Genomic DNA, 13,358 nt, shown 5'->3' on the forward strand with positions numbered 1-13,358 from the left:
AGGGGAGAGTTTGCATTTATATGTACACTTGGAAGCATTAGATTTGTTTTTTATCAGTAAGTGTCAATTTCACTGTACACCCACAAACCACCAAAAATATTTCCACGCTAATAATCAAAATTTACAGATAGGCAAAGTTAAAAAAAATGCTGCTTGAGAACTTATTGGAGTTTGATTTAAGAATATTTACTTGGTATATGTGACATGTGATGCGGATAGTGTGTTTTAATGGTTATAAAACTTTAACTTTTTGAATGTCACCACCTCTTGTTATTACATAATTATTATATGACTTGTTGTAATAATTAGGCCTAAAAATTTACCCTAATTGTAAGCTCAACTGTAAAAGTATGTAAAAGTTCATAAAATGTCATAATAACCTATAATAACAAATGTTAATGAAAAAAGGGATGAAAAGAAGAAAGACCGAATTAATCCTAACAAAAGGGCCTACCTATATGGTTCAAATACGATGTTAAAATCATACTTAGTAAAAACAAAACATATAACACCAGAAATTAATAATTGGTATGTCATATATTAGGCCTAATTGGTAAACAAAATGAGGGGATGGGCTATTCTACCCATCACTGAGTTTTTTGGGTCCTTAAAAAAAGAGACTTTGTGGTAAAAAAGATGGAAAAACAGATGGAAACTATTGAAGCAAGCTTCACCATCATTTCTGCCACCCTACCATCTCTTGGAACCCTAGGCCTTCGTCATTCTAATCCTGAAAAACTCCCTACCCAAACCAGGCCAAAAAAAGGAACCCAAATAACATCACCACCTCTACTGGCTCCAGCTAAATCCCAGACACCACCTACAATAAAATAGAATCAGACTTGAACAGCAGCAGCAGCTCTTGCTCATCTCAACTAATTTCTTCTTTTACCCAAAAAACAGTTACTACCATCTTGGATACCATCCAAGAGACTGTCAAATAAGAAGGTTTTTCCTTCTGAAAACTCCTTCCAGCTAAAGGGAAAGGGAACAAGGAATATTGTTAAAATAAAAGCCTTATTTGATACTTTTACATTTCAGATACTTTTCCTTCTTCTTTGTATCTTTAATAAAAGGTTAAAAAAATGGTGTGTTTTCCATAGTACTAAGCAAGCTAAAGTTTCTGTGCATCAAACCCCGAACCTTGTTTAAATTGTTTAATGTTAGACAGTAACTAAATAATGTTAACACCTTTGGTCCATATATTCCATCAAAATTAATATAACAGACCCTTTCATAAGTTCCTGCAAATGTGAAAATTTAAATAGATAAAAAATTCTTATATCCCATAATTTGCACAACTATGAAAATCTAAATTGAGAAAAATAGAAAAAAAACCCCACATTAAAATAACCGGTGATATTATCCATCAAAGTTATAAAGAAAATAAAAATCAAATTCTGCCAAACCTGTTTATATGTCAGGAATTTGCATCTCTATTTATTAAATTGGAGAGTGGATTAAACTGTGGTTTGGAAAAAAAACATCATTGTGGGCCAGATGCTGCAGTCTAACAGGACCCGAATGTGGAGGTGGGAAGGAAAGGCAGCGTTAAACACCTTTACGCTAACCTGATTCTGCGGCTGACTAGAGGCTGGTCCCACTCCCAGCATAAGAGCAGCCTCAGAGCTGCTCTGACTTGCTCCCAGATGCTCACAGCTCCATGGAACTTTTCCATCAGCCAAGGATAGCCAGAGCAGAGCAGTGCTTCAGAAACTCTCCCTTTCCCCAGATATACCATCCCCCCACCCCAGTCCGGGGAAAAGAGGTGGGTTAGAGCTACTATGCTGGCTCTACATGTCCTGCGGATTCCACTTACACAATGGGAATCCCCAGGCAGCTATTTAAGCAGCCAAATCTTAGGAGAGGATCCAGCTCTCTATCCACAATGGATATTGATTGGTAAGAATTTTAGAACAAGAGCTAGAGAACAGCCTCTCATGGGAACCCCCGCCCCCCAGGAGAAAGCACTGTCATGATTCCCTCACAGATTTCTTCCACTATAGTCCCACTGGGGAAGGGGTTACTATCTCTGCCCTCCCCTGTGGAGCAGGCACAGATCCCTGCAAAGCCTTGTAGCCAACTGCATAGACCATCTGCCATGGCTGCCCCAAAGCCTGTATTATCTTTTTTGCAGACTCTCCTTACATTTGGGAGGGACAATGTTTATCCCCTCATACCAACTACTGCCTAGGCCCCAGCTTTCCCTATCAAGGTTTCAGAGTGTCCTCTGCTGGTGGGAGCAACTGTGCCAAGGGGTTGTCTGAGCCTTCCTACTTTTATACAGAAAAGGGAGATGGATACAGAGAGGGTTGCCTCTGCTTGAGGACCTGAGACAGCCAATCCCACCCATATTACAGAAAAATGAACATCTCTTATCTATCAAACAGTCCTTTGCAGCCCATTGAATTGCCAGTTCTTTTGTGCAGAGTGTTCCCTACAGTTCCCTGCTATTACTATGGTAACTGGAGACTGGAAAGTGTTTTTATGAAAAAAGTAAACTTTGCATAATCTGAAATCACTATGCTTTAAATATGATGGTAACTGCCTGCACTGAAAATGTGATTTGCCATTGGTACTTGTTCACTGTTAAAATTATAACATTCAGCCATCCACTTGCAATATAGATATATAAATGTAGAGAGATGGTAGGGGCCTTATAGGATTAAGTGACATGTCAAAATGAAAATCATGGGCAAATATTCAATCCCCTAACTCTATTTGTTTGGTGGGATTTGAGTCTAAACATTTATACCATCCTTGAAGCATCAAAGAGATTTTTAGATGTCTGCCATAGAATAGAAGATGCCCTTTGGAAATTAGACTATCATTTACCGGGATGACATCATTGTTCTTTATTATTTAATTTGAAAATTCTCAACAGTTTTTTTGAAACTGCCCAACAGGGTATTATCTTATTTCATTTCAGATTTGATTGCTCTAGCAACACAATATTTTGATCTGTCCGTTACCAGTATTAAAGGACCTTTCTAAAAGAAGTGTTCTCTTGAAAGGTAGAAAATACAAGGCTGTGGAAGAGGCTTATAATGAGATCAGCCCTAGAACTTGAGGAATATACTTACAGGCATCACAGCTAGTGATGAATAAAATGATCTGGAAAAATCTGTATTGTCCCATTGTACCCATTCAGACCTCTCCAAACAACACTCAAACCTTTCAAATATTCATATCCAAACTACATTGCTCCTGAAACCCACCTTGTTTAAAGACAACTGCCTGAAGCCCAGCTCTTCACGCTCCAAATGTCTCTCTCACCTACATATTGTATCCTGCCTTCTATGCAGCTGTCCCCAGGCTCCCAAAACTGTAGTACCTTCCTGTCCCTACTGGAATCATGTGCTTACACATTCTAGGATCTCTGTGTTCCTTTCCTGTTGAGAAGAGTGTTTAGCCAAGAAAAACAGACTGTCTGGCACAAAATTGGGACTGACTGTGCTTAGGAATGGTTGTTAAATGTAGGCGAGGATCTCTGGACGGAAGAAGAGAACTGAATAGTCTGAAAAGGGGACCACTGCCACTAGAATGAGTATGGCAGTGGCTTGAAAGAGAAGGAGGAAGAGGAAGTAGTCTGTGGAGGCCATTCTAAGGAACGTTGAGAACTGATCCTACTCCTATAACAATCAAAAGAGCTTTGCCATTGACTTTAATGAGACAAGTAACCATCTGAAACATGCAGAAAAATTCATGCACACTTACAAATTGAATTTATGCACATTGTCATGGCAAATTAAGTGCAAATTTGAGTATTTCCCCCTGAAAATGTGGGTTTAGGAACTGCTCTCTTTAATTACCTCATGTGCCATGTCTTGACTTAGCATTATATGTAGGATGATATATTTCTTCCTTATTTTGGTATTCTTTATATGCCCTTTCTTTTGAGGCCAGATCCTAACATTAACTACAGTAAAATTGAAACCCACCCACCCTTTAAAGAGGTACTCTTATTTTCTATTTAATTAATTTTACATATAGACATTTTACAATGTATATAATTTATTTAGATCATTTTAGATTCTCACAGCCACAAAATGTTTCGAGCGTGAGGTTCAAAAAGCACAAGACACTACTTTGTAGGATATGTATATAGTAAGCAGCTTGCTATTGACAGCACTGGCTCACAGAAGCCTCCTGTGTCATGGCTTATGGAAAATGCCTTGTAGAAACATTGTGTGATGTCATGTGCGTCATCCTTCTCTAACAGCTTCCATGGTACAGTATTTGCTCTATGTCAGCTATCCTTTTCCCTTAGTGACAATCAAATACAAAATGCTCTTTACACTCTTGGGAAAGCCACTTAGTGCTCAACTAATTTAGGGTCTGTCTCTTAATTTCTCCCTTCCTGTTTCTTTTTTACAGAACAACTTGCTCAGCTAGCAGCCAGCCTTAGGAGGCCTGAATCTGGTGCTACAGGTCTCCCAGGTCGACCTGGACCACCAGGTGCTCCCGGGCCTCCTGGTGAAAACGGCTTCCCAGGACAGATTGGATCCCGTGGTTTGCCAGGTCTTAAAGGTCCTCCTGGGGAGATTGGTTTTAAAGGTCCAAAAGGTAAGAGAAGCTGTAATAGGCTTTTTAATTTGTGAAGCATAAATGCTGCCTGCTTTTTGGTAAGGTGACTTAATTATAATATGGAATCAAATCACACTGAAGTGATGTTGACCTTCCAAGGAACTAATTTAATCAACACAGAGTATGGCCTCATGAGTTATCTGGGTTGTAAAGCTTTGAGCACTTTGATTTTAGGATTAATACTTTAACCTCCTTTCTCTGCCGGCAAAGTGTCTGAATTTAAGTCTCTAATTTTTCTTTCCTTATCGTTTATTTTAACCTGCTAAGCCTTGAATTCTAGTGTCGCTGGGCACATCTAGACTGCAAAAAAGCCCCCTGTGGCAGCAAATCTCTGAGCCCAGGTTTACGGAGTCTGGCTCATGGGGCTCAAGATATGGCACTAAAAATCGCAGTGAATATGTTCCCACTTGGGCTTGAGCTCAGGCTCTGAGACCCACCCTCCTCACTATATTTCAGAGCCCAACTGGGAACATCTCATTGCTATTTTTAGTGCCATAGCATGAGCTCCAGGCTGTATACCCGGCCTCCCAGATTTGCTGCTGGTGGTATTTTGCAGTGTAGACAAACGCTCTGAGGCACAGAAAGATAAAGGGCTGAGGGACTAAGGGCCAAATTTTTAAAGGTATTTATGTGCCTAACACCTAGCACCCAGATGCTCAAGTGGTTCTGAAAATCCCACTATGCACCTAAATACCTTTAGATCTCTGGCCCAAAATGACTTGCCTAAGATCACATAAGCCTCAGTTCAGCAAAGCATTTGGTCTTAAATCCAACCCTAGTCATCCAGTCACTTCACCACATGCTTAACTGCTGTGCTGATCAGGGATGGACTTCTGAATTGGGGCCATCATGAATAAATGGCAGGGTCTTGCCTCCTCGTTAATCCTTAGAACCCTCCTCACACCCATTTACTATATCTCTTCCCCCTCTCGGGGTGTGTCCACACCAGTGGTAGCTAATACATGGTAAAATCCTAGGATGGACAAGGCAGCTTGGCCTTTCATACATTAGTAAGTTGAGATAAACAGTAGGAGGAAGAACTAGCAGGAAAATACATTTTCCCCCCTAGTGAAGACAGGGCCGTACAGTCTTCTCTCTTTTATTACCTAGTCACTTTACATCTGCTTAGTTTTTACCATGCCTCCAGTATGTTCATCCTGCAGCTCACACAGATGGTGCTCTTTGTCTTCTGATACTCCCTCTGAATGTAAAACCAGCCATGTTTCATCAACAAACATCACTTATTCATTAAACTTTACGGTAGTATCAGCAATCATTTTAAATCCATCAGATCTCTTAGTTTACAATCGATGGACAAATCTTCCTTACTGTTTTCCTATAATAAACAAACAAATTCTACATTCAGCACCATTGCACTGTACATTGCAAAATCTATTGATCCTGTGAAAGGGTGAAATCTGTGTTAAGGAATTGGCTTACCCAATGTATTAAAAATCTTTATTTAATCTAAATTAATAATTTTTTGTTCCTGACTGACAGGGAGTTTTGCCTTCAGAGGATGGTTGGGGGAAATTTTCTGCAAAACTAAAGTACTTATTTCTATTTCCAGCCAGCAGTGGGTTTTTTTTCTTCTCCTTCTTGAATAAGGGCAGCAACAGTATCCTTTTAAAAATTCTCTTCCCTTGTAAAACCCTCTGGGTAACAGGATTGGAGTGTTAGTTTTTGTCAAAAGCAAAATCATATAAAACCCTGATGAGAGGTACAGTATACAAGGAAAACACAAACTTTAATTACAGTGGTGCTAGAGATCTGCAGCTACATTAATGTAGGAATAGCTCAAGGAATTATTTTCAGGAAATTCTATGGCCTGTGTTATATAGGAGGTCAGACAAGATGATCACAGTGGTCCCTTCTGGCCTAGGAATCTATGAATATATAATGTAGTCTCACCCACATTCTCTTCTTACAAAGCGGAAAAAAAATAGAGGCACAAAAGTTCACATACTGAACACTCTTTACCTGGCCAAAAATGTTGTTATAAAATACAAGAAAAAAAAGTTTAAGCATAAACAATAAATGAAAAACAGCAACTAGAAAAAGCAACTTCCTATAGCTCCATGATTCCATGGTTCCCTCTGGTAAATTTGTGGGTGCATTTCTAAGTACCTCAATGGTAATATATGTCCTATCCCATGCAAGGGTTTTTGTAGTAAAGAGTGTTTTTTAGTCTGTAAAACAGCCATCACCTGAAATTGTATACATTTGTCAGTAATTGTGGTTTGGACCAACCCTTACAGAAAGGTTTCTTTGCATGTAACGGTCAGGTAATTTTTCTGCACTCTTGAATGCAAGAGAACTAGGGTAGGAAAGTGAGATAAGTTCAGGGAAAGCTGCTGCAGAGGCTTCAGTTCAACCTAAACAACTGGAATTGCAGGAGCATTTTGATGTTGTTTGTTAAGGGGAGCTATCTGAGACATTTCAGTCTGTATCTACTTTGGCACCTAGACACCAAGATGATCAGTGCCTTAGAAATGCTGATATATACTAAGTGCTTCTGATCTTGCTAGTTTGGCTTTGGAAGATGGAAAGAGTTTTTAACTGCTGTCAAGGAAAAAATGATTCTGCAGAAGAATTACATGCTGCCGTTGATCTGAATTAAATACACAGTACAGCTCTGAACGTGAGGATCCCTGCCTTCTAGCACTATTTTATTAATAAATGCCAAAAGGGTACATGGTGTTCTGCAGTAGGCAAACTGTGTCAAACAAATAACAGGTTCCTGCTCTGAGAATCAGTGTTACCATCTGAATGCACAGTGGTGACCGAGAGTTTATAGAGACATACAGAGACGTGGTCCTGAATGCAGGAGGAAAAGTGAGGACTGGGAAGGTATAGCTGGGAGCTATTTGCAGAGAGGTGAACCCATGGGATTGGAAGAGGTCACCCAGGAAGAGAGTCAAAAGAGAAAAGAAATGAGGTCCAAGCAGGGTCGCCAAGTACTATGGAGCCATGGAAGAGCACGCTAAAAGAATAGTCAGAGAGGTGAGAGCACAATGCAATGGAAAAATCTGGAAGGAGAGTGTGTGAGGAGTGATCAACTGTGTCAAGGGTTGAGAAGATTGGGTCTGAGGGAGGAGGTCTTTAGTGAGAGCAACTTTGGTGGAATGAAGGAAGCCAGAAATGGAAATTCAGTCGAAAGCCACTTTGAAGCAGGTCAGAAAGAAAACTGGAGGAAAATTATCAAAGGGTGCAGCTGTAAATGATACACTCAAGGAGTTTAGTGCAAAGAGGAGAGGCGTGTGTCTATAACTGGCAGTAAACTCTATTCCAAAGTTTGCAGTAGTTTGGAGTACTAAAATATATATGGGTAATGTGACATCAAGGCTCGCTGCTGCTGTAATTACCGGGACAGGGTTAATCTCCAAGTGGCGTGGGAAGCTGTAATCTTCTCTGAAATTTAGAGATAGCAGCTTCCTCCTGTAGCACACATTTGGCATCCTCAATGGATACTCAAACATGTGTGCTATCTCAACAGCATCAGCTCAAACGACTTCCCAAGAAGTTTCTGCTGTGCCCTTTCTAACTAAGTGATAATTGGCTATTCAGTCAAACTCACCATACCGGCTGTAGCGAGTTAGGACCATGAAAAAAAAAGAAACCATTCTAGTTTCTATTATAAACTTTCTCAAACATTATTAGATTTATACTTCAAGGGCTAAACTACTAACTTTCTATCTGCTTCAGAATGCCAAGGGATTGCATAGGCCTCTTCAAAAGAGATGAAAGCATCTACAGTGAGTCTATATGGGGTGGATAGCATTTAATCCAGATGGTCAAAGTAGCAAAGATTTTAAAGCTCCCACTCAGGGGTGAAAGTAATAATAAATTTTTACCGGTACGGGGCCGACTCTGGCCCCCAAAAGGGGTGGGGCCTCGGGTGGAAGGGGAGGGGGTGGGGGGTCAGCCTCCTCCAGCCAGCCCAGCCGCGCTGCGTGGCCCGCGCTGCCCGGGGCTCCGGTAGCGATTTAAAAGGGCCCGGGGCTCCGGCTGCTGCATTCCTTATTCTTTCAGGTGCCTAATAAAACCCAGTTTGGATGTCAGAGAACATTCTAATAAGAATGGGCTTCTTTTTCTGCTGCCCTAGGATGTGGAGCCATGACATCCAAAGCAGTCATGCGCAAACCAGGACCCAGTACCTGAGAACTATTGTACTTTGTAGCCCAGCTCATGTAGCGTAATAAGGCCCCTACACCAGCTACTTCAGCCTTTCCCCCAAAATGGCTTGCCTGTTTTGTCCTTCATGTTTTGTTTTTGACTAGTCTCTCTCAAGTTATATTGGGTGGCACTATATGAAACATAGCATAGTCCAATTGTCATTTTAGGGAAAATGTTTTTTTAATGTGTCTGTCCTTGAGTGTAACTGCTGTGGATAGTAATATGCTGAATCCACATTGAATTTTTACAAGAATATAATTCATTGTTGTTTGCAGTGTTGTTGTAGTTGAGTTGGTCTCAGGATATTAGACAAGCTGGGTGAGGTAATATCTTTTATTGGACCAGCAACTCTGGATGAGAGGGACAAGCTTTCGAACTACACAGACCTGAAGAAGAGCTCTATGCAGCTTGGAAGCTTTTCTCTTTCACCAGCAGAAGTTGCAAAGAATGTAAGTCAGGCCATCACTCAGACATGCTTGCTCTGCACCTCACTAGGTGAGTCCTCTGCTAAACTCCCCTTCTTAAAGAGTCAGTTGTCCTGATAGTTAAATGCCTTGAGGTAGAAAAAACTGCTTTGCACAAACTGTGAATGACATTTCACTAATTTACCTCAGGTGAAGCTGGTGAAAAGGGGGAGAGAGGATTTCCAGGCAGAGGACCCAAAGGCTTACCTGGAACAACAGGTCTTCCAGGTAAATATTTAAGGGTGTATGGAGGTGATAAGAGGAATATATAAGGGGGGGAAATGGGGGGGGAGGGGAGGAATTGACATTATTATTTTGAAAAAATTCAAGTGCAGGCATTTGTTAAGGAATCAGCTGTATGTCTGTATTTTTATATTGTATATAAACAGTTACACTGTCATGAACAAGAATTATTATCATCATAGTAAGAGAAATGGGCCTGGGCCTTATCCTGTTCCCATTGAAGTCCATGACAAAACTCCCATTGGTTTCAATGGGATCAGGATTGGGACCAGCGTGTGTAAATCAAAAAATGTCATATATGCAATTCCCATAATGACAACCACAAAAAATGAAAGAATCTTACCCATCAGCAACAGTGGAGTTCTCAAAGCCTCTGTTTACAATTTTGGGGCTTCAAATTACAGTTCTCCTTTACTTTTGTGGTCATTAATTGCCATGTTGTGTCAGAATTCCAGAATCCAGATTCATGCTCATAAATGTAACACAACCACCCTCTAGTGGTTAAATGAAAAGGTACATTCATTTTCACTATAACAAATTCTCTCTCCAGCACATTGCTGAGTATATGTATGGATATAAGCTAATGAATGTCCTTCTCTGTGTAACAAGGATAATAGTTTCACTTATTAGCAAACACAGACGTTTGGGATGTCTGAAAACCTCAGTTTACATAATATAAATGTACCACTTGAACAAACTTACAGAAATTGCTTATTATTTCATCAATTCATTGACAATGTAAGGAGAAATACATAAAAATGCACCTTGCTACTCAACAGATCTGCTCCCTGTGTGTACTGAGAGTCCCATCTGACTATAGGACAAAAATAATTTGTTAGTGCTTCTTACTCCTGTTAGCTCTAGTGAGTTAACAGCCTGGATTCTATCCTTCTTGTGCATCATCAATAGAACTGTTCACTAGGTTTTAATCATTAACACTGCAACACCATTGATGGCAGTGGAGCTGGACAGAGGTAACTGTGGGGAGAATTTGGCCGATGGAAACTTTATTGCTCGTAATATGTGAGAACCCAACCAAGCTCAGATTGAGTTTGGAGGAATGGCTAATAGAGAAACATCTTTTAATGTGTAAAGGGAATGCATTTTATATAGAACTCACAGAGTAAACATGGAACCCCACAAAGCTATTTTCACAGTCACTTAAGAACAAAACCAAACTTTAAATAAAACAATCCACATTTTATACCTGCCATGTAGTGCTTCTGTTTACATATATGTCCATCCTTCCAGGTGAACCTGGCAAACCCAGCTATGGAAGGGAAGGCCGTGATGGTGAACGAGGCCCACCAGGAGTGGCTGGTCAGCCTGGAGTACCTGGTCCTCCAGGTCCTGCCGGTCCTCCGGGATATTGTGAGCCATCATCTTGCACAGTGCAAGCTGGACAGAGAGCTGGTAAGAACGTGAAAGGGCCATGAAAGTGCAATGCAAGTGCTGTGAAATGTTAGTATCAGTTTACTCTCTGCACGTACAGCTGACAATAAAAAAAATGGAGGAGAAACCTATCAAATAAGGAGGAGAAACCTAGCATCCAAGGCTTCAATAGGACATACTTTAACACATTGTTTGTACGTTCTTACAAAGAGGCAACCAAAATTAGAATGATGGTGCTTACAAAACTACACAGGCAAGACCCTTTGGCTCTCTCTTCCCCCTTGGAGAGAACAAGGCAGTTGTCTTAAACCAATTTCTTTTAAAAATAAATAAAGCCTTTTCCCAGTCACTTCTTCCCCCTCTCCCTCTCCCTCCCATCAACTAAATAAAAAAGACAGAATGGTTTGTTTATCTCAGTTGTAGCTGTTACTTTTTTTTTTTGATACATTTGTAAAATAAATTCCATGGAGCTGAATTGAACTAATCAGATCATCTCAGCTACATTCATTTCACCATGTGTTTGTGTTGTACAATGTATATTAAGCCTTTGTCTCCAATCACTGTGATTTAAATTGTACAACATGGCTGCCAGACCTTTCCTGTAAAAACATGCCACACTGACTACTTTGTATGCTGTAAATCTCTGTAAATGTGTGATCACTGGGTTATCATGAGTACATCATGTACAACAATCTCTATACGCAATGCCGGTTTTCATTTTTGTCTCCAATTTGTGTTGAGTCCCTACTTTTATATGAAGCCTGCTCCATCTCAGGTCCTTCTATGTGAAATCAAACTAAGAAGGCAAGAAGCCACTGTGAAGGGAATTTTAATAGCCAGAAATAAATGAGTTTGAGATTATTTATTTTAAAGGTCTAAAGTGACATCTCTGGTTGTACAAAAGGAAGAAATAAATAATGTTTCTTAACCCCTTGCATGTTTTTGTATGAATGGTCATATACACTACAATTAAAAGAAATAGTTCAGGTAGAGTCTATCCCATAGAGACATCCCTGTTTCCCTTTTCTATTACAGCTCTATTGCTAGAGAAAAATGTGCAATGTGGATATTTTTGTTTCTCTCCACCATGTAAATTAAAGTTTGTGTGTTTTGGAATATATAATTTCTCTAAAGTGTCCTCTCTTGAGACAGAAATAAAACTGTCCTATTTAATGCTTTTTTTCCCCCATTGCCATTAGTTTCCAAATAATTTTAAAATCTACACCTGGGTACAGGTGTCATAAATATTAATGTCTTCACTTCTTTTTGCTTATGCTCAAACCCTTCACATTTTTGTGACAGGAAATAAAAATGATGGGGGGCGGGATCAGTCAACTAAGCTATAAGTTTTGCCCAGAAAATACAAACAAGATCAGTGTGCGGGGGGGAGGAGGGGAGGGAAATCCTGAAAAAAAAAAAGTACTTGAAACACTTTCACTGGATGAGACTGTACATTAAAGCACACCATATTTCTGAGTAATTCCTCTGAGGGGCAGTAATGAAATTAATACCTACCAGAACAATGGCAACCAGAACTCCTTCCCACCTCCAGAAAAGTCAGTTACTTCTTGTTTCAGGCACATACCAAGAGGATGTGGTGGCAAAGCCAGCACAGCACTGAAGCACATGCTTAACTTGAAATGTATTGTCTAACTATGAAAATATTACCACTGCAGTGGTTGAAGCAGATCAGAATAGGAGGAGAGGAACTCTCTAGTTTTGGTGGCTGTTGCAATAGCTCTTGGTGTTACAACAGCAATATGGCAGTTACAGGATGTACCTTTGGGAAGAAAATAAGGACAAAAGAAGAAAAGTACACAAAATTGGTTCATGGCCCCAAGCAGGTCCACAGCCTGTGCTTTGTGTGTGTGTGGTGGTACTTATGAACATGTCTGTTGTGGAACCCCTATTCCTATAAATTCCAAGAGTTAGACTGGACCAGGATAGGGAAGCTGTAAGGATGTAAAAATAAGTTACGATGGGAGGTTTGGCTGGCCATCCCCCGGCAAATTTTGAAATACATTTTAAAAGACGTTAAGACCTTAAAGGAGGAGGAGGAGTTAACAGTGAAATTGCCATAACACCTTTCCCCAAACAGCACCTGCCTCCTGCATCCCACTCCATTCTCCTGCAGCAGCCATCTCTGATAGGGGCAGCCAGTGGCCTTAGTGCTATTGAGAACGATGGGAGAGAGCAGCCATTTTGAGATGCTCTGAAAGAGACTTCTTCTGCCTCTGCTGAAGGAGAAACTTCAAGTTATGATGAATAATGGAAAAAAGCTAATTAATCGTTTTTTTTAAATGACCCATTGCACAAAATGTATTCAAGCTTCATGAATCTGCCACTCTTGTGTAGTCATATAGTGGCCTAACTGTGAGCTTTCGGGACAAAAAGATCTGACATTGAATGCTGAGTTTCATAAAGGATCCATTTAAAAAAATTATTCTGAGAGATTTACTTGTAAGTATTCAAAAAAATTCATTCAGTACTCAGTAA

General features: G+C 40.1%; 1 protein-coding gene across 2 annotated transcripts in view; it reads left to right on the forward strand.

The window, feature by feature from the left end:
• The window catches only part of COL9A1 (collagen type IX alpha 1 chain), a 97,423-nt gene extending 85,626 nt beyond the window's left edge, over positions 1–11,797 (forward strand). For both annotated transcript variants that reach the window (XM_054024505.1, XM_054024506.1), the window contains 3 exons: positions 4,378–4,566; positions 9,378–9,455; positions 10,722–11,797. In XM_054024505.1, coding sequence (XP_053880480.1) covers positions 4,378–4,566; positions 9,378–9,455; positions 10,722–10,906 — 452 coding nt within the window. In that variant the 3' untranslated portion in view covers positions 10,907–11,797. The remainder of the gene's footprint in view (positions 1–4,377; positions 4,567–9,377; positions 9,456–10,721) is intronic.
• The last annotated feature ends 1,561 nt before the right edge of the window (positions 11,798–13,358 follow it).

The sequence above is a fragment of the Malaclemys terrapin genome, chromosome 3 (assembly GCF_027887155.1).
Source record: "Malaclemys terrapin pileata isolate rMalTer1 chromosome 3, rMalTer1.hap1, whole genome shotgun sequence".
Lineage (NCBI taxonomy): Eukaryota > Metazoa > Chordata > Testudines > Emydidae > Malaclemys > Malaclemys terrapin.